Source organism: Perna viridis, chromosome 6 (genome assembly GCF_037379345.1).
Source record: "Perna viridis isolate PV_CMFRI_1.1 ecotype Kerala chromosome 6, ASM3737934v1, whole genome shotgun sequence".
Taxonomy (NCBI): domain Eukaryota; kingdom Metazoa; phylum Mollusca; class Bivalvia; order Mytilida; family Mytilidae; genus Perna; species Perna viridis.
The window spans coordinates 24,607,354-24,632,217 of NC_142450.1; the positions used below are offsets into that span (position 1 = coordinate 24,607,354).

Here is a 24,864-nt window from a genome sequence, read left to right on the forward strand (position 1 = left end):
GAAATCATATATTGGTTTATGAGTTTGTGGGGGTTGCCCGGTGTTATCTCCGCCCACGTACTATATTTAGTTGCTATGATTCGTAGAAAAAAAATCTGACCCGGATAACGTAGTTAACGTAAAAATAGATGAAACTTGGTTGCGATAATGATTGTAGGGTATGCAACAGTACCAAAGAAATTAGTCAGACTAGTATATCTACTGCATCTTTTAGGCAACCGGGTATATTCAGGTCCCGAGAGGATCGGGTTCTATCTGTAATACTCCAACAATGTAAGCGGTTGGAATTCCATTCCTTCACCAAGTCAGAAGACATAGCTTGCCAGAAAACCTCTAGTACTGCTGGAGTGTGTCGCCAAGTCTGAAGATAGCTTGCCAGACAACCTCTAGTACTGCAGGAGTATGTCGCCAAGTCTGAAGATAGCTTGCCAGACAACCTCTGGGACTGCTGGGGTAGATCTGTAACAGCTGTGTCTGACTGATTTTTTTTCTTCGAAATGCATAACTACACACGAACTTCTATAATTAAAATCATGAACCCGTGAACAGAGGACGGTTAATGTAAAAGATTATAAGTTGCATGTACATTGACAAGTTTTGGATGATAAACCAGAATGTTTTCTAAAATATCTGGGGGTTTTTCTTGTGTCTGGATATATATGAATTGGTGTGATTTTTACCACTATCAAATAAACGGACTTTTATATATGATTTTTACCACTACAATTATAAACGGATGTTGTGAGTTTTACCATATCTTCTGTAACCGGTATTAGTTTACCAATACAATACACCAAAACGCGTCACAACTATATAGCAAGATTTTCGTAATTGAGCGTTTACATTTTACAAACAGATTTTGCTACGATCGCAACCATTCCTTTGGTGATCTACTTCAAACAGCATAAATCACTGCATGTGGAAGAAAACTTTTCCTTTCGATCTTGTTCTTTATACACAAAGTAAACATGAAGGAATATATAGAGTTTGTAATTATGCAAGAACCCATTTGCTCAAATATTACAGTGTCTAAATCATAGTTTGTACTGCTAATGGATAACAATATGTTCGGTTACTTTAATGTCGTAAAACAACACTGATTTGGTTACAGATTACTAATTTGGAGGAAGGTTGACTCCCTTGACTACCTTTCCGGGTCTCGCAAGCACGGCGATATCACTTAATTTACCTGAACAAGAGGAATTTCATTTGGTTGTTTTTGATGCACATATATTTGTTTGATATTATGGTTAAAACGATTTTTATTTTTACAGTTGATGGTGATGCTATAGTAGATTTGGGAAACCGTAATAACCAACACAAGCAGCTAGATTGTGAAACGTCTATTTTTCGTGTATTTGAGTGTATTCTGAGTATTAAATCAAAAGCATGCGCAAAACTGATTTTCTTAATTCATTATTGCATAATTGCACTATGCAGTATGCATGTGTAAGGAATAACCTGTCACTGGCTGGTTGAGAACTAAAAAGATCTAAATGTAAATAGTCCACGATTAGTACTCTTAACCGAAAACAAAGAACCCAAAATCCAGTGCAAGGAACCTCCCCTGTGGACTTAATGGGCTCTCCTATACAGAGTGGGAAAAAATCATAAAGCATGAACACTATTCATTACAGATTCGTTAATCTATTTCTGTTGCACTGTACTAAATAAAGAAGTTTAGTGCAGAGGTATAAAGCTTTGAAATAGCGAATATACCATACGCAGGAGACTGGTACAATGAACGAAGCTAAGTTCCTTGCAATTTGGGGACGGGGTGCATTGTGTAGTACGACAAACTTTTGAAAACAAACCTATGACATTATGCAAGTTATGCAGGCCCTTACTATTTGGCTATGCATGGTATACCATCGCGGTTCTCTGTTCCATAAGTATTGGTACAATGAGGACATATTGGTTGGCGTGGCCGTCTCTGAAGTACTTGGGTACTCTTCTTTAAACAAATGTGTAACATGTATGTATGTAAATCATTCAGTTTCTGCTCAGGGTAAGGCGATAAATTGTCAAAAGAAAAATATAAATCACAATAAAGCCAATATGATACAACAGACCATATGACTAACAAAATCAGAGGAAGACACAACAAACAATAAATAAAAAAACTAAAGATAAAATATAACAATTAAATCATAGATAAAACAAGGTTAGTACAAAAACTAAAGGTAAGTTAACTTACAATCAATATATATTTAATGAAATAAAATAGCTTAATAAAATTTAAAGACTTACTCAATACAAACAACAGTCTTTTCGCAGTATACAACTTTTCATGTCTAATAAATTACCATGTTTTGTTGTAACATAATTATTGTATGACAAACCTTGGATATGATATAACAATAGTAAAATCGTACACATTTTACATTTAACGAAGCAATCCAAATAAAAGACGAACTTCTAAGAATTTGTTTTCTATTGCCGTATTTATATTTATTCTAATTGGTAGATATCTAATAAATATATATTAATTTATAAGATATCTGATAAAATTTATCAGATATCTTATATCTTATAAAATTTTGTTTCAAACATGCCATATAAAGTTTCTGAGATATCCTATGAAAGTTTGGCAAAAGTAAACATTGGCTTAAATGATACTAACAGACCCAGTTCCTGCATGCTCCGACTCATATATGTCGACCCTAAATTTAAGGATCATTAATTGTTGTAAAATTACTGTGAAGATGTGAAATTTATAAGATATCTTTTAAATCATATGAGATATATTTTAAACTGTATGAGATATCTTATATCAAATAATTCATAATTCATAAAGAACACTATGTAAGGTAGCTCACTTTATAAGATATCTTGCATTTTTTATATCTTATCAAAACTAGATGATGTTCACTAAATTATATAAGGTATTTAGAAACTGGAATAAATATAAAGGCGTACCATAGTTTCCGAGGTAATTTGGATAACCTAGGCTATCGTCTGCTATAATGCATAGTTTATGTGCAAGTTTTAACCAGAATTAACAACGAAAAAATAAAAATAAAAATACTGTGTATGATTAAACATGTGTATACAGTACTTTAACCAAGTCATGCAGGTATTTCTGGCCTCTGCTTGTCTTGTTTTGCTTTCATCTTTAGTTTATCTTTATGTTTCTTGTGTATATAGGGCCAACTCTTTCGCTGTATTTGTTGGGACCAGTTGAAGCCTGCCCTGTGGTGTGCATGATGGTTTCCTCGTCGTTCATTGACGACTAATGGGTGGTCTTGTGCTGACATTTGTTGTCCCTTTGACATATTCATCATACATATTCTTGTTTTATTAACATGTTGCTTTGACCTGAATCTACGGAATATTTTGAATAAGTTTAAATATTTAATCGGCTTATATTTACTAGTGCTTAAATTTCAATAAAACGATTGAATTCAGTTTAATTTCAGGTGACCTATTTCGGTACTTTTAATTTGATTATCTCCCAGTTAATGATAGTAGTCAAAGGTCAAATTCGATTTTTTTCAAGTTCGTGATTTTTTTCATTTTTATCAAACTTTCTTTTTAGCTCACTGAACCAAATGTCCATTTAAACTTTTGACATCCATTTACGTTCGTTGACGTATGTCGTCGCCGTCGTTAACATTTCTGAAAAAAAAATCTCCTCTGGGTAACGCGTCGATGTTTAAGGCAACTCCTTTGTGTGTGTGTGTAAATGTGTACTTTGAAATCCCTATTATTAAAGAAGTCTTACATTAATTAATATATTTACAGTACACAGAGACCAATGCATTAGAACCCACCAAACTTATCTCGTGTCACTGGTCGAGACCTAACTAGCATCATTCGTGTTAAAAACAAACGAGAAAGCCTGTCGAAATCCCAGTTGCCATAATAAGTTGTTAATATTAATGTTAACCCCTTATTTGCACAAAAATTTAACTTATGGCCATTGTTCATCACTTTATGTTGTGGATGGTATCAGTAACCCAAAAAAAGAACTGAATATAAATTTTACTGCAATTTTATTGCATAGCATTTATACAGCTATCATGAACAAATTTCAATTTGACAATTTTTCCTATTGAACGTTTAGTGCTCAATGTAAGCTATCGTCAGTGCATACTTACTTCAACTTTGCATAAATATATTAAAAATGTATACTGTACTTCACTGGACCTGCGTCTTCATCATATGCATTATATGGGCCTTGCTTAGTACATATGTTAAGGTTTTTTTTTTATCGTTTGTTTGTTTGTTTGTTTTGTTTTAGTTCTTTTGTTTGTTAGTTAGTTAGTTTCAACAATGAATTGCACGATTTTTTATAGCACTGTTTACACAAATCTCAATAGCTTTGATGAAGATACATGCACGATCTGAGTACATTTACTTTTATTATAGCACTAGATAGAACGAAACACTATATAGCATTCCCTGATCAGCGAGTTCCATATAAAAACAAAAAGGGTGATGACTGGGGTATTCTTCGGGAATAGTTTCCAGCTAGGTGTACGGTTTTGACCGTTTCCATATCCATCACATGATAACCAGGAATTTTTTGAAAGCCTTTAAATGTTTCCTAACAAAGATATTTCTTTTATACTAATCCCATTTGTCTTTGAATAGATTTGGCCATATCAGCTTTCTTTCCTAAATACAGATTTTCAGGATTCGGAGGAGGAATCACTTTCACCGATTTTTTGTCATCCTCTTTTTTCTCGTCTTTTTTTGGAGGAGGTTTCATGCGTTGCACGGGTGTCTTAACTTCAACTTTAGCCCATGCATAAGGGTCAGCCCCAGGCTTTGCAAAAAGAATAAACAAATGTCCACATGATCCAACGCATGGTATAATGCAACATCTTATAACTGGTCTACAACAACGAAACATGTCCAAAAATAACCCGAAAAGTTTCAAAAACGGAGTAAAAATCCATATATGTTGAAAACCAATACATCCAAAACAAACACCCCAGTAAGCCGCTAACCAGAAACCACACAGCAGTGTTACTAATCCATAGCACAAGTTCTTAAAACACGAAAACAAAATAAATGAGCATTCCCAGATAATGTCACATGAGTGTATTCCATCTGGTTCACCTAACACGTCTGGATATCTTATCTGAAATTAACAAAATGAATCTATCTTTAATTGTTTTATATGATAATTTAGCACATACAAATACATATATTGTAATAGATCTAATCGGCAACAACATATTGTTATACATATGATTATAACATTCTCCCCGTTTAAGTCAGTATTGTGATGCCTGCGTTACGCTTTATTATTATTTTTTTTTTTTGCACATTTTTGGACTTTTAAGAGTGATTTGTTTTCCCCTGTTATATTCGTGCTTCTGGTGTCTTTTTCCAAGAGTTTCCCCTAGTACCTGTTCTGCTTACAGCTGAATGCCAGGGAATTCTTATTACATGTAAGTACAAGGACGTCATTAGATTATCAAATGCATATTATCAAAGTGATAAATTTGATTTTTTTTTAATTTAGTACTATCAAATAGTGTAAACGCAGTTATTATCGGGTGTACTCATTTTCGCTATTTTCACGGTGGGCGGATAAGCCCGGGAAATATTATCAGCCAAATTGATCAGCTAAACATGTTAATTTAAAAAAGGTAACTGCGTAAAATTGATAGTTTACAATATGCAAATGTACAATAGCGATATACTACGGCAGGACTATATATGTGATGGTGGGAGCAAGCCTCTGTCCCCTATGTGCTTTAAATAATTACCCGTAGATGCTCGTTTATGTGATTTGGGTCCCTGTCTTCCTGTTCCTTGGGTTGCTGAGTAGTCCTTTGAGTGGGCTGGGTCTGTTGAGATGAGGACGGTCCCACCTTTGGATTTGACGCCATTCTAAATCAAGTCTGCTACCGAAAAAATCGAAATTCAAAAAAGTGGTCAATGCTCCCTCAGAGAACAATTTCCATTTTAATAGATCCCTCGAACTATTATCATTCTATAGCAAGATGTCGATCTGCAAACATTCAAAGACGTGATCAGAATCCAGAAGTCGTGTGTGATTTCACAAATTTCTCGATCACCTCACACCACTGTTTACATTGTTGCTCAGTTTTACAGTTGTTTGTTGTAATATGTATTTCCAATTTTAATCCTTAAAGCATGTATGCCTATTTAATAATGGTCATTTGGTCATTTAAAAGTTTGTTATGCGACTTAAAACCGTGAAACATTTAGGAGTTTAAACCTTTACGTCAGTAAGTAATTAAAGTAGCTGACCCATGTACAGTGAACGTGTAAATAGCAGACTTGTTCGCTTGTCACTTATTAAAAAATCTAAAAATAAACGCTTTCTCGGCGAGATTTAATAATTGCATTTCTAAGTGATTTTCGATATAAAAATTAAACGCAATCATGTTCTTTTATTTTTATACTAAAAGAGCAACAGCTAATAATTGTCATGTCGTTCCAAAGCCTCTTTAAAGTTTGTTTCCGTTTTATTAATTATGTTTTGAACAAATCGTTCTTCAAGGCTCATCATTTGTGATCACTGACTGTAGTCATACGTGTATTCCTTTAGAAGAAAGTCGAACTTCCATGGAAAATATCACCATTAAAGAAACAATAAGCAATAAAGTCAAGAATGCTTTTGAATGCCATATCAAAGATTATCTAATATCATCCCTTCCTTACAGTTTTCATGGTAAAAGCCATAAACAGCAAATATCACCATATCTGACTTCTATAGAAACATTCGTATTGACATTTATGTAGAAATTGATACGGGATCTTTTCATCAATTAGAATTTTTCTATTCGCTGTAATTTAATATAAAATCCCAAATCAGCAAAATTCATTATTTCCAGCCTATCAAGGAGACAAGTGCCTTGGATACCCCTATTCAAAACTTCCATTATTTGGACTTATCGCTATTTTTTTACGGTTAATATTAAATTATTTCACCATTATTCCATTATTTAATTTCTAAATAAAAAACAGAAGAAACATCATTTCTGGCCTTTCAAGAACAATACTAGGATTCCCTAACCCAAGCCTAGTTACATATTGTTGCCGATACTCAACATTAAATCGAACTTGAAGTAATTTTTTTTACGCAATATGGGCCCAACCATACAGAAAACTTCAATTTAGTGTCTTGACAACATACATATGCATTTTGTATCTATACATCAATATAGTAAAGTTCTTTTTCACATCACATGATGTGTAATTTATATAACTTGTCTGAAATTAAGCATCATCCATTACTTGAATATTTGCAAAACAAATGATTGATTGATTGATTGTAGTTTTAAAATCCTATTTAAATATAGGGAGCATTCATGCATTTCAGGACATGAACATTTGATAAATAAGACAGACAAATAAAGATGAAATACTTGTAGTTTATTTGCACAAGTTTTACATCTTCATCATGATCTTTATTTAGCATTCAGGGGGTGACAATTTGACTCAGAGGGACGGGGAGGGACTGGCAGTTTCTGAAAATCAGGCGCGTAGCTGCCGTTAGGCAAAAAAGCTTTTGCCTGCACTTAATTTTGCCAATTTTTTTTTTTTTTTTGAGATAAAATACATCAAGGAGGCATAAATGATGCTCTAAAACGCTATCTCCGCGGAGCTTCGGGGGGGGGGGCTTTGCTCCCCTGGACCCCCACACCCCCTGCCGTAATTTTGCCTACACTTAAATTTGGCCTCAGCTACGTGCCTGAAAATAAATATCTTGGCCTTGCAAAATTTGAAATAATTATTCTGGTCTCCACTACCTACGACATAAAACAATCTGGCTTCCAGATTATACTGTACAGTATAATGAAAATAGGTAATCTATCCATTTAGCATTTGAAAATCAATTTTCTGATTTGCATTTTTTTAAAAATAAATAATTTGTCCAAACCAAAACAACAAGGCATCCCCTTGAATCAAAATGGCTGTCCCCTAATAGTGACAGTGAAATGAAGAACGATCAATTTGCTACTGGCAAAGCAATTTAAAAAAGGTGCAAAAACAAAATAAAAACATGACCTAATGGCCTTATGAACCATCTATACAAAACAAATAAATAATTATACATTTATCTTCATGGCATTGTTTGTTACTGTCCGAAAAATATCAATAAATGAAATGTTCTAAACAATTTTGCTTCATTGAATTGTAATTATTAAATTTAATTAAGCCATATTATACAATGGAATTCAAGCCATTAAAAAGAATTAAATAAAATCATAGGATTTCATTGTTATTGTTTTTACCAGTATCACAAAACGTGTAACTTCTTATTTCTAGACAAATTCAGATTCAGATAAACCAATCATTTCTTGGTCAGAAAAATAACAAATATTTACCCAGATAAACCATAGGAATGTCTAAAGTGTAAGAATAAGACTATTCAAACTTGCTTTTTATTTGTTGTTGCCATACTGTTTACATGAAAACCAATGAAAGAGCATGTATACTCTCCCCTCCCCCTCCAAAAAAGTAATGAGGCCATTTTTCACATTGCTCAAAGCCAGAAAAAATGCTAAAGGAGGTGTTTCGGAGATTTTATCCTATTTCTATTGCAACCATAAAGAGACAGGTTAGGGCCTCAGAACCAAGATTTTTTTTAATTTGGCCTACTTACAAGTATTGTCTTTAGGGACTTATCTAAGAAGTAGAGAAAGCTATCATAAAAAAGTATCAAATATCAAATACAATCAATTAATACAGTTTATATGATGCAATCATAACAATTATTGGATTACAATGATGTTCAATGATAAGGACTGTTTATTATTAACAAAGATCAAATTATCCTGCAAACATAAGAAAGAAAACATCATTAGTGGTACAAGAAAATGACAAAGAACATATTTTATTTAACTAAAATGAAACTTATTTTCAATGAATGAAGAAATAATCTAATTAAAATTGGGCCTATATATAGTTCCGTTCAATCATTGCATGTAAGATCTAACAACACTTCATTCTACTTCCTGTTCTGATGACCTTTCTAATCAGCCTATGATGACCTTTCTAATCAGCCTATCAGAATTCATCTTTCATGACTTAGAAAGCCTTATTCAAAGGGAAAACCTCAAGGATTCTGAAAAGGCCATCAAAACAGAAAGTAGAATGGAGTGTCGTTAGATCCTACCTGCTGTGACTGAATGGAACAACTGATAGGTCTATTTTTAATTAGATTGATGAAAAGAACATACAATATGGCTAGACTGCAAGATCATTTGAAACAAAATGATTCTTTGAAGGATGAGACACTACCAAAGTAATGTCAGTATAGTGAAAAAGCTGAGACTCTTTTTATACCTATTTACTTGTACATGTTTCATGTGATATGAATACCAGAATGGATAATAAAAGTACAATAATGTAATAAAAATTGAAAATTTGGACCATTTTCATTTTTGTCCAAATATGAAACAGAATCAAATGGACCTCCTGATTTCTGTCTGCTATTTATATTTGGTATGATCCACCTTTACCATTTTTTCTGAAGCACTAGTAGAAACCTTCAAATCGAAAGAAATAATCAAGGATAACATTTTATAACTTTCTATTTGAAGCATATAAAGGACCAGATTTTTATTTTGTCATGCCCAATGTAGGCAATTATAAATTAACCACTCATAATTCTACATAAAATGATCAGTACTTCATTGCCATAGACAACATATTTCAAACTCAGTATAACAATTATACTGGTATCACACAATAGATATATCTATAAAAAAAGTCATTGGAAACAAAACAACTGACTTTAATGAAAAGGTTATTGACAATTAATATTTACAGCTGGTTCTCTGAAGAAAAAAATGCCACATATATCAAGAAAAAATTTATTACAATAATTTTCAAGCTAACCTTTTCTGTGCAGTGGAAGCATACATTATGAAATGATATACAATATATTCAATTGTAACTATGTTTTCTGACATAGGAACACTAACATACACATAAATTTAACATAATAGGTCTTTAAAGCAAGTGCTTTAACTTTTGACAAACAGTACCCTTGAAAAAAAATTCATAAGACACTCAAAAAACCATAAAATAATGTGAAATGGTAAAGTTACAAGCAGACAATTCAAAAAGTTGTCTTTGTTTTTCGTACTACTGTAATTTGAACAACAACAAAAATATAAATAAATTTATTGACAGCTCACTTCCTGAAATATCTAGAAGCAACATAATATTTGACAAGGAATTTGGTACTAGCTTACAATAACTGAAATTACAAGAAACTTATTTCTGTTGATATAATCATGATCCTTTCTGATACTCCCTTGCAGTTAAACATGTGTAAGTGCATGATAAAATTTCAGACCGGCTTTCACAATGTCAATTAGCAAAGTGAAAATTGACAGAATCAGAAGTTAATATGAAGTAAAGAAAAGAACGATTAAGGTAAAACCTAAATTTCAAGAAAACGGAGTTCCAATTCCAAATCAGATGAGAATCAGGTCTGATCCAAACGAACTACACATACTGAATTTTGCTTTGAATTTTCAGAGGTTTATTACAACAAAAATGTATACAGTAAACCAACTTATTTTTGCATCCCACAATACCAATTAATTTTCTACTACTGCTAATTTTCACACATTACATTGGGCCTAACATCTGTTAAAAAAAAGAAATACTGGTATTTCAGTATTTTGTTTTGAAAAATTAGCAAAAACAAATTGCTTGTGAAAATCATTTTGTATCAAGTGTAATGTACTGATAAAGGCATCAACTTCTAACTTAAAACCTCTTTGAAATACATATTTTACAATGACAGTACTGAACTGTTATTTTAATTCACAAATTGCACTCCATGTGACTATCTTCATATCTTCAAAACAGAATGAACATTTAACTTAATATTATATACATTATAACTATGGTAAAAATAGTTTATTATCAGGCTAAAGGGGGAAGACCTGCTTTCTCACGACATTTCTGTATAATAGCCCGCAACGTAAACTGTTTTCTCGATAATTCTCTTACTTGCTGAAAATAACAAAACCAATAAGTTTTAATCAAATATTACTTATTTTATTCTAAATTTCTGCCAGTATGGTAAATTTCTGCCAGTATGGTAAATTTCTGCCAGTATGGTAAATACAATTTGGAAGTAGGGTTTTATGGGGTCACTAATGCAAAATTAATGATTAATCAGAAATTATATATTATGATTGTGACTCCAAAATCTTAACCATAAATAAAGTTTTTCGTACAATATTTGATCAGATACGATAATCCAAATTTCCTATTAATGTTTTTAGATGTAATTGATCAAGTCAAAGACAAAAAGTCATCTTATTTCATTACCAAACTGCAGATATGTTTACAAATATGAAACTCTAGTTTTACCTTAAGAAATACATCAGAAGTGATAACATTTTTCCGAAGTGCTTCACCTAAATAGTATATAGCATCTTCTAAAGCTTGCTCTTCAGCAAAAGAGTTCAGTAACCTGCAAATAAAGTAAGATATCCATACAGATTTATCTTTATGCATTTTTTCAACCATGTCAAAACCTCATAAACTTCAAGTCATACTGTCAACGATGTAAAATCCATCAACTGACTGACAGAGAAACTATAATTATGGTATATTTATCTACCTCCCCAACTTATCATCCTTCAAGAGTGATGTATTGAAGATCCCGACAGTCTTAATTGATCAAATTGAAGTTAAACCATACTCTCACTACTTAAAATAATATATAAGTAGGGAACATTTAGATGCCATAAAAAAGTAGAAAAACTGTGAGCAAAGCTCATTAATGGATGCCCCCTCCCACCATTCCCCATGGTAAAAATTAAAACAAAATTGTCAAACATGAAGTTGATGTCACTTCAGTCTAATATTAAGTCCCATAATATGGCATGAATATCTAAAGATAGAGTCATTTTATCAAGTGGCTGTGATAAGTAGTTCCCGAGAAAACTCAGGGTTCACCAAAGGCTGCCCCACCATTGAATTTTTAGCTCCACCCATAGATTTTCGGAAAAATTATATTTGTAAACAAATACATGTAAATATTGAGAAGGAAATTACATTTTTTTTCTTATGAAGCAAAATATAAGCTAAGACCATAAAATCAGATTTACAGACCTTTAAAATGTACAAAAAACTTTGATTAGATATTTCGAGGACTATGAACATGGAACATAGGATGATTTGCCCAACCTTTGAATTTTTATATGTGGTAATCCCTAAAAACAAATAAATAAGGTGTAAGCAGACAATTACCATGATCACTTTATACCTCTTTGCAGGAAGTATAAAAATCAAAGCATTTAAAGCATTGAACTTATAGCTTACTGTCTATATAGTGGTGCTGTAGTTATCACTGCTTCATCTATATCTAACTTGTCCTGGTTCTCAGCCTTTTGTAAAGCTTCCTTTAACTCTTTATCTTTGTCTTTTAAGAGCTTTATATTACTCTCAATTTCTTCCTGAAAAGAAACAATAGAATTGACTTAACTTTATTGCTTTTTATTCACTATATTTAGAAAGTACCTTTATATGTATATGTACATATTCAGGGTATTTCAAAAAAAAATATTGATGCACAGCATTTTAAGAAGGGAGGAATCCTTTGATCATATACATGTATGATTACAGCGAGTAACATACTAAGTAAAGAACTTCAGGTAATAGAGGTCGTCTTCCCTGGATTGAATGACTTCAACCTGATGAAATGTTGTAAATAGATAACTCACTAGACAACTGACAATGAGATTTAAACTTTCTATCAGACACAGATTTAAATATCTATGGAATAATAGATAGTTTAAATTTCGTTGTCAATTGTACAGTTAACTACTTACTTCATCTAGTAATAGTCATTCAATCAAGAAAAGACCAGTCTATTCCATGAAATTAACTATATTACTCACTGTAACAATCTCTCTATAATTTGATACTGTCATACAAGTATCCAAAAAATTGGTTACTCAGAATAGACTCTACAGTATTTTGAATGTTAAACAAGGACAAAGTAAATGTTTTCAGTAGGGCATCTATGTTCCCACCATAGCAAGAAAAGCAACAAGATTATGTTTGATGTTCATAGGGTTTCTAGTCCATTATTAAATCTTTTACAAATTTCTTTGGGGATAGTGATCTAAATTTTGTATCATCATTTCACTTTTTACTTATATTATTAATTACTGTAAACTGGAAATATTTTATGCCGTCTTTTTTCACTGATTTTGACGATCAATCTACTTTCACTCAGTTTTAAAATCATGATCAATTCTTAAAGTGAATGTTCCATGAAGAGGTTATTCAAGAATGTTTAATTTTTGCATTACAAGTCTTACTGCAAAAAAGCGAAAATCATATTGCTGTGAAAATTTCACAGTTAACAGTTGTACAATGAATCCACATAAACAAAGAAGCCCAACTAATGTAGGTGAATTTTTAACTATATGACTTCCTTAATCTTATCCAATTTCCTAAAATACTCTTTGATAAAGAAAGGCATGAATTTATTAAGGAATACAGGCAAATATTTTTCATGTAAAGTTCATGTTAATCGAGCTTCACATTGAAATTAATGTGATTTTCACATGAAATTCACTTAACACGACTTTCATTTTATCAATTCACGTGAATTTCATGTAAAGACTTGATTCACCGGAATTTAACGTGAATTTTATCACGAAGTTTATTTGCTCAATTCAGGTGCATATCATGTGAAATTCATGTGAAAATCATGTGAAATAATTTTTCCTGTGAAACACAAACCTTTTCCTGTTCCAGATCTTTGTATATTTGTTCTAGTTTTCCTTTACCTGTGACTAGGTCTGACTGGGTTTTGTAAAGTACATTCATTTCTGCCTGAAATAATACCAGTTACTATGTAACCAAACAACATACGCTGTTGGCAATATAAATTCTTTCAAAGATATGAAAATAGGAGATGTGGTATGATTGCAAATGAGAAAGTCATCCACCAAAAGTCAAGCAACGAACAATTAAACTTCAACAGGTTACATCTCCTTCAAAGATGTTTTTTCACTAATTTCGCAGACAACACAATTGAGAAAAATAAATGATTCTAACCATTGCTATTGAAATCCCTCTTCCATTTTTCAAATATTCAAAAATGACACAAAAACACAGCCAAGACACTAGAAACTTAGTATGACACCATAGAAATATGAAGTAAAGAAGTGGTATCAACAAAAATAAGTTGGTTTATCACACAGCACGGCACACAAAATAAAATTTTATACAATCAAATAATCAACAGATTGTGACTTTAGAGAGAGAATCTTCATGCATTCAAGGCTTTTGAGCCAAATTAATTAATCAACACATTAGATAACCCCACCAAAACATATGTAATAAAAAATTTGTTTTATCACATTAATCACCTAAATTCTGCAAGTTTAGGGAGGATGATGAATTTCATTTATATTTTAAGGTTTGAACAGGTCTATAAATAGGCAATTTAGTGTTGGAATTAACACAATATTATCAAACTCATCAAAGCACTATAATATTTGTTTAGAATGGTATTACATGTACATGTATGTTTTTGAGAGTAATGTATTTTCTTATAAGCAAGTCCATGTATAAAATTAACTACGTTGTATTTTTTTTACCAAATATAAGAAAATAAATACTTGAGCCTGTTCGAATATCTCTCTCAGTCTCCTTTTCATCTTATCTTCTACAGCAGACAATAAAGACATCCTAAGATGTTCTTCTGTAACCGTCATATTACTGCCAGGTCTATTGGCTGCTGTGGTCGCTGAAACAATTAAATATACAATGTAGGTTAAACATCATGTAAAATTTGGAGAAGAACATGCAATATTCAATTTTTTTCCTGACCATTTTAAATTAATCATTAAGTAAATCTTGTAAAATTGTTCATGACATTTTAAAATAAAAATAGGCAAATGTTCTGAAACATGTCTAGCTAAATTACTGCATTGTCTTAACACTCTTAAAGCAGATGTAGATTGGATTATATTAGGACTTAAGTTTGTCAGCATTAATATTTTAGTTTTTCATTTATAAATTCTCATACTAACTTGATTCTGTGGTTACCCCACTACTATAATTAGGGTATGATGTAGAAGTAGCAGGATATCCCTGTGTACTAGGGAATCCACTGGCAGGACCAGAGGGGTACCCTGCAAATCCTGTGTTACCCCCACTAGGATAGCCTTGTTGACTTGGATATTGGGGATAACCTCCACCAAAACCACTGTTCTGTGGATACCCTGGTCCACTGCTAGGATAGTTTGAGTAAGGTTGTGGCATTGGAAATCCACCTATCAGTACAAATGGAAGGTTACAAATAATATAAATGAAGCATAAGCGACATATAATTTATGTAGATGCTCTGAGACATGAATGGCTAACAAAATCGTTGTCGGAAATGACATTTGCAGCTTTTAATGCGGACACAGGACATGCCATATAAAAAGTCTATTACATTCCCATTGATGGAGACAACAGCTTTATAATAATATAGCTGTGTATTATCAAAGAAGTTGAAGGTTATTTGAGAGCAAATAGCTCAGTCCTTCATAGGTAAAGCATAAATTTATATTATTAATATAAAGTCATAATACAACTGCTAGGGACTGGTAATGTAGAATATAGCCATACTGAGAAAGTACAATTGTTTACAGGGAACATCCTTTCATAGGTTTTCATAGTCTGGTTAAAACACAAATCGAATGAAAATTTCAACAGAAAGGTGTAAGAATCAATATTGCAAAATTAAAAATAGTTAAAAATAGTAAATATACATAGCACGTTCAAAACCTAACCTTAAAATATTTGTGATCAAAGGTATAGACAGCTTCATTAGGAGCTAAAGAAGTTTCTGAATCCATGAAACCAATGCAGCTTAAGTTACAGTCATATTATGTACATGAATATGAAAACAAACCTTGTGCAGGATACGGTGTTTGTCCAGAAGCATAAGGAGGGGGTCTAGCTTGTTGTCCTGCTGACTTGGAGAAAACAGGGGGTTCTTCACTAAACACTATCACTAAAATCTGTATTAATCCCAGTAAATCTGATTGAGGCTAAAAAAAAAAAAATATCATGATCTTAAACATCAAAAACTTAAACAATAATCTTCCTATTAATAATTTATATCCCTAAATTAGAAAGAATTTTATATCAATAAGTACATGTATGTCATTTTCTGGCCTTCCCTTTAGATCTACACTGTATGAAAGTATATGTCTGATATTTTTTAAGTCTGAAATTTGCTAGTTAGATTTTTTTAACAGAAAGATAACAAAAAAAAACATGTTGAGTATTAATGGACCATTTCTTTAGCCAGTAAGAAAAAAGGGCTGTTCCTTGCAAAGGAATTCAATTTCAAAAACACCCATCTTTTTCAATTAAAGTATGCACATTCTATTTTTAAAAAAAAAAGGAATTTCTACCATAAACAGCAGAATTAGACATGTACAACCTCTTACAACTTACGTATCTCCAGTCTCTCAGATAAGGTAAATCTACTTTGCCATTAGCATCTACATTGGTTCCCTGTTTAATCTGCATTTGAGCGGTAGGTTTAACATACACTATAGGAGGATTGTATGGATGGGTGTCCAGTATGTAGATACAGATTGGTATGTTATATATATTTCCTGAATTAAAACAAAAATATATTTATGCAAAAAACATAAACTAATTAAGTACAAATTTACTAAAAAGTCTTCCAAATCAACAAAGAGTGATCAATGTAGAATGTGTTAAAGGAGAAGACCATGTTATTGTGCAAGTCATAAATATCGAACCTAATCTGTTAAATATTCATGAAAATTAAATTGAAACAAAATAACTTCCTTTTCTTAATTAATTAATCGAGATTTATAATTAAGAAATTTGAATTTCCTGCGCCTATGAGCACCACCATAATCGGTTGAACTGTGACGTCACGAAGTCGGTTTGTAAAGTGAAAGTAAATAGGTAATTGATTACGACATCCGAAGAAATCACAAATTTGGGACGTTTCCCCTATAATTTCGACATCATTGACGAACACCGGGATTTGCAGCCAGATGACTAGTATTTGTAAGGAAAATCTTATGGCTACTTCCGAAGAATGTTCGTGTTGCTGGTAAAAAAAAAAATTATAGAACATTTCTCTTTTATCATTCGTGCAATCGTAAGCTTGACAAGTCATCGTGTTTTGGTGATTAGATAAATATGATCGTAGAAATATTTACGGAATATTCTTTGTTTACATATTATTTGCAGTACTTGTATCAGTACCAAACCAACAAGCAAATCGGAAGCTATTGGTAAAAATCAATAAAATCTGGCTATGATCTTCCTTCAGATAGGAGAGTTCTGCAAGATGGCTATCCACTTATATTTCAAGGATTTCGAACTTTGCATAGCCTTGAGCATTTTATAAAGGCAAATTTTGCATTAAAGGTTATTTATTTTTGTTTACGTGGGTATGATTTATCATAAGAGCCGAACTTAATGTAAAGGTGGTCTTTCCCTTTAAATAAAAGGACAGAATTTTGTAAAGAAGAACAGATACAGAAGTGTTATGATATTCTAACTAAAAACATTAACGCCAATGTGACAACAGAACTGAGAAATTCACTAATGAAGTTGATAATCCCAAGAAAATACATTTTAATTAAATATATGTGTATATTTTTTCATGATCAAGACAAAATCATCTGCAATAATAGTATGGCTTAAGTTCCTTGCCTTGAAACCCCCCAAAAAATTTCATATAGGTTGTGTAACCTTGACCTTTGACCTACTGACCACAATTTCTTACCCCTAAACCCTTCATCTGTACAAGTTTCATTGATGACCATTTAAATGCTTAAAAAAGTTATATTTATATGTATAAAAAATAAATTTTTTGCTGAAAAATCATACTTTACAAAATATGTGTGAACTTGATATTTACATACTGCCCACAAATAAATAGGAGTCTTCCTCACCCATATCCCTTCACCTGAGTAAGTGTCAATGACATCCATAAAGGCTTACAAAAACAATGGTCCAATACTATTAAAGTTTCAGAATGAAGGGACAGACAAACCAAAGCACAAAATGCTGAATTATACTATTCCCTGCTTGTGTATAAGGCAGAGGACAGAAATGGTGAATGCCGGCTACATTAATTGTGCTTGCTACATTAATTGTGCTTTGCTACATTAATTGTACTTTATCGGTAGGTACCTATCAAACCTGACAAAATTAGTACTGTCTAATTAATATTTCTACTATAGTATTCTACATTGAATCTCACCTTTATAATTAACAGGTATTGTTCCATCTAAGTTTACCAGCTCCTTTTGTGAACCATCATTAAAAACTAAAATAAGAATATAGATCTATTAAAATCTGCATTTTACATGTGCATATGGTATGGTAGTAACAATTTTTCTTATGGTTGTTTCAAGACATTATGAATACATGTGTGTTTTCATAATGTCAGAGTAAGGACATGAAGTTGGAGGAGTTGCTGTAATTACACATATTTAAATAGGCCCAGTAATATCAAGTTTGCTTGAAACTTTCATACATGTTTTAGATATCCTAAATATACATTTACATATTTCAAATAATTAACAATAACATGCATTTCCTCCATTTTTTAAATTCTTTCAAACTACATGTACAGCATTCAAACTACATATTGTACATGGTCTAATAAACTTGCATTCCTTTGTACATACTGATAATAAGTGTTGTTTTTTCTAAAGATAATGTAAACCACCTGACATTTCATGGTTTCAGTATATAAGTTCCAATTTAACAGCTATATTTATTTCGGTACTTACATTCTCTCTTCCACAAATGGCATACAACTTAATTTTATAGGTCACTGATTTCATGAAAGACATTGAAAGACTTCAGTAACAAAAAATGAAGAAATTTTTCACTGATATTTATCAATGCAGTTTTTTGCATGCATGCAAAATTATTTCAAATAAACTGGTTTACAAAATGTGTTACTGAAGTACGCAAGAACAATACACAATGTATAATATACATACTAAATGGGCCATGAGTTGGTCTCAAATCTTTGTACTGTGAAAACACTCCCATGATATCCCTTTTGGCAATGTCAGAGTACTTGTACTAAACAGAATAAAAATTGAAATATTTCTTAATAAAAGCATGATGAAGTCGGTGAAATGGTACATTTACATAAAATTTACGACGCAAATAGAAATACATGTATAAAAGATACTTACATGTATAATACAAACTAACAATGGCTAGTTTATAATTATATGCTAACAATATATGGTAGAAACCAATTATTGATATTTCTTTCATAATTTGATACTTGATATTAACAAGATATTCAGTGTATAGTTAAGAGCAATACATTTAAAGCCCCAGCAGAAAAAAAAATACAATGTAAAATGAAAGGGTCATAACTCTGTCCAAATATAATCTGCTTGTACCAAAATTCAATCTTAATTGGAAACTAATCTACATGTATATCTAAATAACAAATAAATAGACAAGTCAGAAACCATTTCCAAAAACAAGAAGAACCATACACTGTAACTAAACGAAAAGGCTTTGCAAGGCACATCTTGATAAAACCACAGAGGTCAAATCAAGACAGTTTCGGCATGTATTGACAAATCATTCAAATTTGAAACAGTTCTGTATGTCTTGTACTAATCTAACAATGCACTGTACTGGTATGGTCCAGTAATCATGACAGTGTTTGTTTCTGGCTCTTTTTCTTTTTTGCCACTCATACATTTCCAGCATTCCTTAGGTGGAATGCAGGGATTGCATTGGGCTTCGCCAAAATCACAATTAGCAATTTTTTATTTGAACTGGTGACAAAAATAAACTATAACCAACTGGCTATTTTTTGGCACCTAGGTTTTGTATATTAAAATTGACAGGAAGTATGTTATCAACATGGCATCCTGTCCCATCAAGCGAAAGTAACACCTGGTCTGGTCTCAGCTATGGACAAATTGATTCACCTTATCTAATTTATGACTTTAGCCAAATAAAGGTACGTAGACAATAATTCATATCAAATCATTTAATTAGTCACCCCATTTCAGTAAATTTTCATGGGAGGTGTCAATCAGTATACATGTATTATTGAGCCAATCAAAACTCATAACATTTGGTCAAAGGTAAACACAACTCTGGCCCCATATATGTGGCTCTATGCAAGCACAACAGACCTTTTAAAACTGTTTGTGGGGAACATATATGTCATGAATGAACATTTTCATCAACAGACTTCCTGCTCTGTTTTAAAATTAAAAACTTCACAGAGCACAGCATGATACGATTACAGTGGTTGAAACCTGAACAGTTGGGGCAAATGTAGACACAATATTAGTTTTGACACTTAAGCAAAAGAATTCACAACTCACTGTGGACACAACAACTGTTTTGTTCACTATATAGCTCAAAATTCAAAATTGATTCAATACAAATTTTCAAAATCAGACCAAAAATTAAAAAGTTGATTTTTTGGGGTGTTGTCCCATTGACCTCTTTTAACTGGAAAACCACCAGAGATATTTGAAATAGAAAATGTAGGAAGGGATTTTCATAAGGAATCACCCCCAAAAAAAATTAAAATTAGACTAAAAATAAAGATGTCAATTTTTTTAGGGTGTGGCCCATTTGACTCCTTATACATTTCATAACTCGAAAACCATGAGAAATCTGACTGAAAAATGCAGGTAGGGATTTTCATAAGAAATTCAATAATAAAATATTGAAATCAGACCAAAACTTAGAAGTCAATTTTTTTGGGGTGTGGTTCCTCCCTTTGATCCCTTATACATTTTATAACTTGAAAACCAAAAGAGATATCTAAAATCTGATTGAAAAATGCAGGCAGGAATTTTCATAAGGAATCCAATAAAAAAAATTGAAATTGGACCAGAAATTTAACCTTTGACCCCTTATTACTCAAAAACTGTCCAAAACACATCAAATCTGCGGACACATTTGTACACCAGAATTAAATAAGGAACACAACAAAAATGAATTATCAAATTTGGAAGAAAAACAAACATTCTAAATAGGGTTTTTACAAAACGCTTATTTTTTTACCCTTTTTGGCCTCTCTTTCAAAAAACAGACGGGGCCACAAACTCCAAATTAAATACACTGTAGGAGCTAGTCAAATCATATCAAAGTTTCACAACAATTGGTCAACCACAACTAAAGTTATCTCATGAAAACCAAGTATCTACGAACAATAACGACACAGATGATGACGACGACAGTGCTATACCAATACATAATATACATGTACAACTGCAAAGGTTTTGTTATTGTATAAAAAGGATCACTTCTGGCCACTATGTAGGCTCTCAGTCTGATTTCCAAAAATTAACTTATCAGCAACAACCATTGGCAGCTGAAAAAAAATTTCTGGTGACAGAATTTTTGAAGTCAGAGCAGCCCCTTGGAATGGCACATTACTTCAGGCACACCAGTTCACTTAAAGTCAAGCACAATGTAATTGTCTGGACATCATAAGAATGCTTGTTTCTGACCCCTCAATCCTACAGCTTCAAGTCACAACCCTAAATATAAACAACCTTCCTTTTGTGGTATGGAAGGTTGTCATGTTTGTGGCATATCTGTACACTCATCCTTAAAGTAGTACAATACAGGTAGGTCATTTCTGAATATTTGGTCTCATTTTGTTGAAATAAAGCTGTTTTGAGGCAGTCCGCACAGAAATTTCTAGTGTTTTGTCTTAAAAAAGTCCATATCTTTTAAATCCTTGGTGTGTGGAGGTTCAAGTCATTTATAAGTAATTTAGTGATTATTTTTATAAAATCCAGTAGCCATGGTAACATACTGAAAAAAAATATTACTGAGTTTAAGTACAAAATCAGGGGTGCCTTTCCAAAACTAACAGCCAGTAACTATGTTTTATAAAATATCAGGCACTTAGACACTACCACAGGATGAAAGCATGCATGGAGTAGTTGGAAAAAGGGTAAAAATAATAAGACTCTTTTTGATTCATTCTCTCACAATTTTAGTTCCAAAGTTCGTGTGAAATAAGGTATTTTGAAATCAGCCATCTAATGCGGAGGAGAGAACCTAATACGGCAGGGGACTGAAACATTCCGGACACCATTCTTCTGTTAAATTACACCTATTTACCATTACATATATTACATCTGTCTATGTATAAATGCTTAACTATATTTAAACAATATATCCACCAAATTTCAACTTTTAATTTTAAGTTTTACAAAATTTGACCAGGGTAACTTGGTGTGTAAAACAGTGCGCCATAATGTAACTGTATAGTGCACCCTTAAGTTATTGTCTGGACACCAAATATCTACAGACAGTCATGAATGACAACAATGATACCAAATATAATACTACTGCAAGAGTAATCAAGTGAACCAGGTTTCAAGCAGAAATCAAAAGCATATGATCCAAGGATAAAGACAAGACAGTAAAAACTGACACACACAACAAACATGAAATGACTATATCAGTCCTTTCCTTTAAAATTATCAACGATTAGCCTGAATAATACGGGACTGCAGGATTCAACTAGCCCAAAACAATACATGTACACATCATTTTACTAGCCTGAATCATTAATACTAACCCCGGGTTTGGGCTAATGGCTAAAGGCAAGCACTGGTATAACCAAAATAACACATGTATACACAGAAACAAAAGCAAAAGAGAAACTCTGGCTCCTTCAAAAGCTGGGAGTATAGACCAGGTGCACCAGTAGGGTAGGTGTCTTTTGCTTTTCTAGAAACACCTGCCAAGTTGCTTATTAAACATTTTTATAAAATGTCAGGTAGGGGTAAATGAAAGAGGAAAAGAAAACTATGCCACCGAGAACAAATCAATTCTCATGGTACTGATGAATTCACAAGTTTATGATGACTACGCCTGTAACAATTCCACTTTGCCACAATCTGATATGCAAATTTGACAGTTTTAACATCGTTGGGAATTTTTCAGACCTTTCTATACGTTTACATACATGTATCTTCCCTGTATCAATTTGATCCGATGGAGCAGTGTAGTGAATAGAGTCGTCACATTCTGAGACGTTTGTATATATACGTGTGTGTGTGTGTGTGTGTGTGTGTGTGTGTATATATATATATATATGTCTCGTTTGTATTATATGAAATAATTTTTGACTAGCACAATCACACTTTCACCAAATTGAAAGTGTTTGTTGTGAAGAGTGTTTCAGGGTTAGTGCTTCATTGGTAAATAAATAGTAAGAAGCAGACGTGTTTGTTCACTGTATTCAAGTTCTTGATATGACTTTACAAAAGTTGACGTCAACAATATTAGTTCTTTATAATAAGAAACTAAGGAACATTACTGACGTGATTCAACTATGACCTTTGACAGTGTTTAAAACAGCAGATAAATTGATCACTTTGTAATTGAGAATCAAAATTTAAGAGGTCATTAAATCATTTTCGCCTTTAGTATTAAGCTAAGTGAAGCATCGGTTTTGAATCATAAAAATGGCCCTGGTATTGATTTGTGGATCATAACCAAAAAGATTGTGATGCACTGATACATCGGTGGATCATTGCTCCACCAATAATGACAACCTTAATCGGCATAAAACTTTTGAAGTAAAGTGATGACAATCTTGTAGCAGCATAACCTTGTTTCAGAGGCCTCATCGTAAAAAGTCGAGCATGGTACAAAAAACTTGCATTCTTAGAGCAAGCTCAGGCATAATGTAGGAGTGGTGATATAAAATCTCAATACCCTGGAGCTTAATGATATTGCTAAAGATGAAAGGAAAATTAACCATAAGGAATGAGAAGTCATCATGTTTGTCATTGTTTTGGCATGAGTGTTCCTTTACCATTGATCTCTAAGTGTTGATTAAGATATGAGGCTGACTTCATGGGCACTGATTATGTCTGTAATGTCCTTTATCTCAAGTTCTTTTTGGTAGATGTGATGTAAAAAAATCCCAAAACTAGGTTATGTCATCTACATGTATATACATGAACATAATTTTAGCAGAAACTGAGATCAAAGGTTCTTGCTAAACGATGTTCCTTCATTTGGATCAGATTAGCTTTAAAGACAGCCTCATAAGAGTGAGGGAATGGGTCAGGGAGTACAGGGGCACAATTCGTTCCCATTGAAATGCAGACCATTTGTTGAAAACGAATACACCACACTGGAAATTTTTTTGTCTATAAATAGTCCAGCAATGAGCATTACCATGTACAAATGTATATTTGGACAGGGACTTTATATTACACTCCCTGATTTGGAATCGTTTTAACATGTATACATGTAGTATGCGGAATCTCAGCAACCCTATCACGCAATATCAATCAAATCTGGACTACAAACACTTACTGTAATAGGGAATTTGCTGTTTGTATGGGAAAAAATGCTTAATTGTTAGTATTTTAAGTATTACCTTGTTTAAATAAGACTTTAATAGTTGTTCGTTGCTTGCCATGATTCAGATCTGGATTTTGTTTTCGTTTGGTAAAAATACTAAAATGTCTACAGTATGTCGATCACATTACTCGATTTTCAGCATTACTGTGATACTTTACACCTGTATCATCTTTGTCAATTATTAATTACACCAATCATACAATAAATAGAAAGAGTATTTGCAATGTTCAGTCAAAACTTTGTCATCAGAGGGCCCCAAAAGGATTCGTCAACTGTCAAAGACCGAGATTTTGTCAAAATTGGTCTTCAGTTTGTTATGCATTAAGTTCAAAGGAAAAAACATTTTTACGACCCAAATAATCTATTTATAGTTCTAAGGATATTCCAGGTTTGTATATGACCCAAAAGACAGAGCACTAAAATGCACCTTATTTTATTATGACCTGATGTTCATACATATGAGGATTCTTACAATTCTTCACTTTGCATAAA

The 24,864-nt window shown here is 32.4% G+C and overlaps 2 protein-coding genes across 2 annotated transcripts; both read right to left on the reverse strand.

Annotated features, from left to right (window-relative positions):
• Positions 1 to 4,436: 4,436 nt before the first annotated feature.
• LOC148614198 (caveolin-2-like) lies at positions 4,437 to 5,983 on the reverse strand. The gene is made up of 2 exons (XM_088588117.1): positions 5,724 to 5,983; positions 4,437 to 5,089 (listed from the first exon to the last, which is right to left on the reverse strand). Exons 1-2 carry the CDS (start codon positions 5,844 to 5,846, stop codon positions 4,568 to 4,570), a joined length of 645 nt encoding a protein of 214 aa, XP_088444243.1. The 5' UTR covers positions 5,847 to 5,983; the 3' UTR covers positions 4,437 to 4,567.
• A 1,361-nt stretch (positions 5,984 to 7,344) lies between these two features.
• On the reverse strand, positions 7,345 to 24,673 carry LOC148614199 (tumor susceptibility gene 101 protein-like). The gene is made up of 11 exons (XM_088588115.1): positions 24,389 to 24,673; positions 18,981 to 19,065; positions 18,230 to 18,295; positions 16,432 to 16,595; positions 15,881 to 16,019; positions 15,012 to 15,254; positions 14,598 to 14,725; positions 13,714 to 13,806; positions 12,283 to 12,416; positions 11,326 to 11,428; positions 7,345 to 10,962 (listed from the first exon to the last, which is right to left on the reverse strand). Exons 1-11 carry the CDS (start codon positions 24,428 to 24,430, stop codon positions 10,873 to 10,875), a joined length of 1,287 nt encoding a protein of 428 aa, XP_088444241.1. The 5' UTR covers positions 24,431 to 24,673; the 3' UTR covers positions 7,345 to 10,872.
• Positions 24,674 to 24,864: the final 191 nt, after the last annotated feature.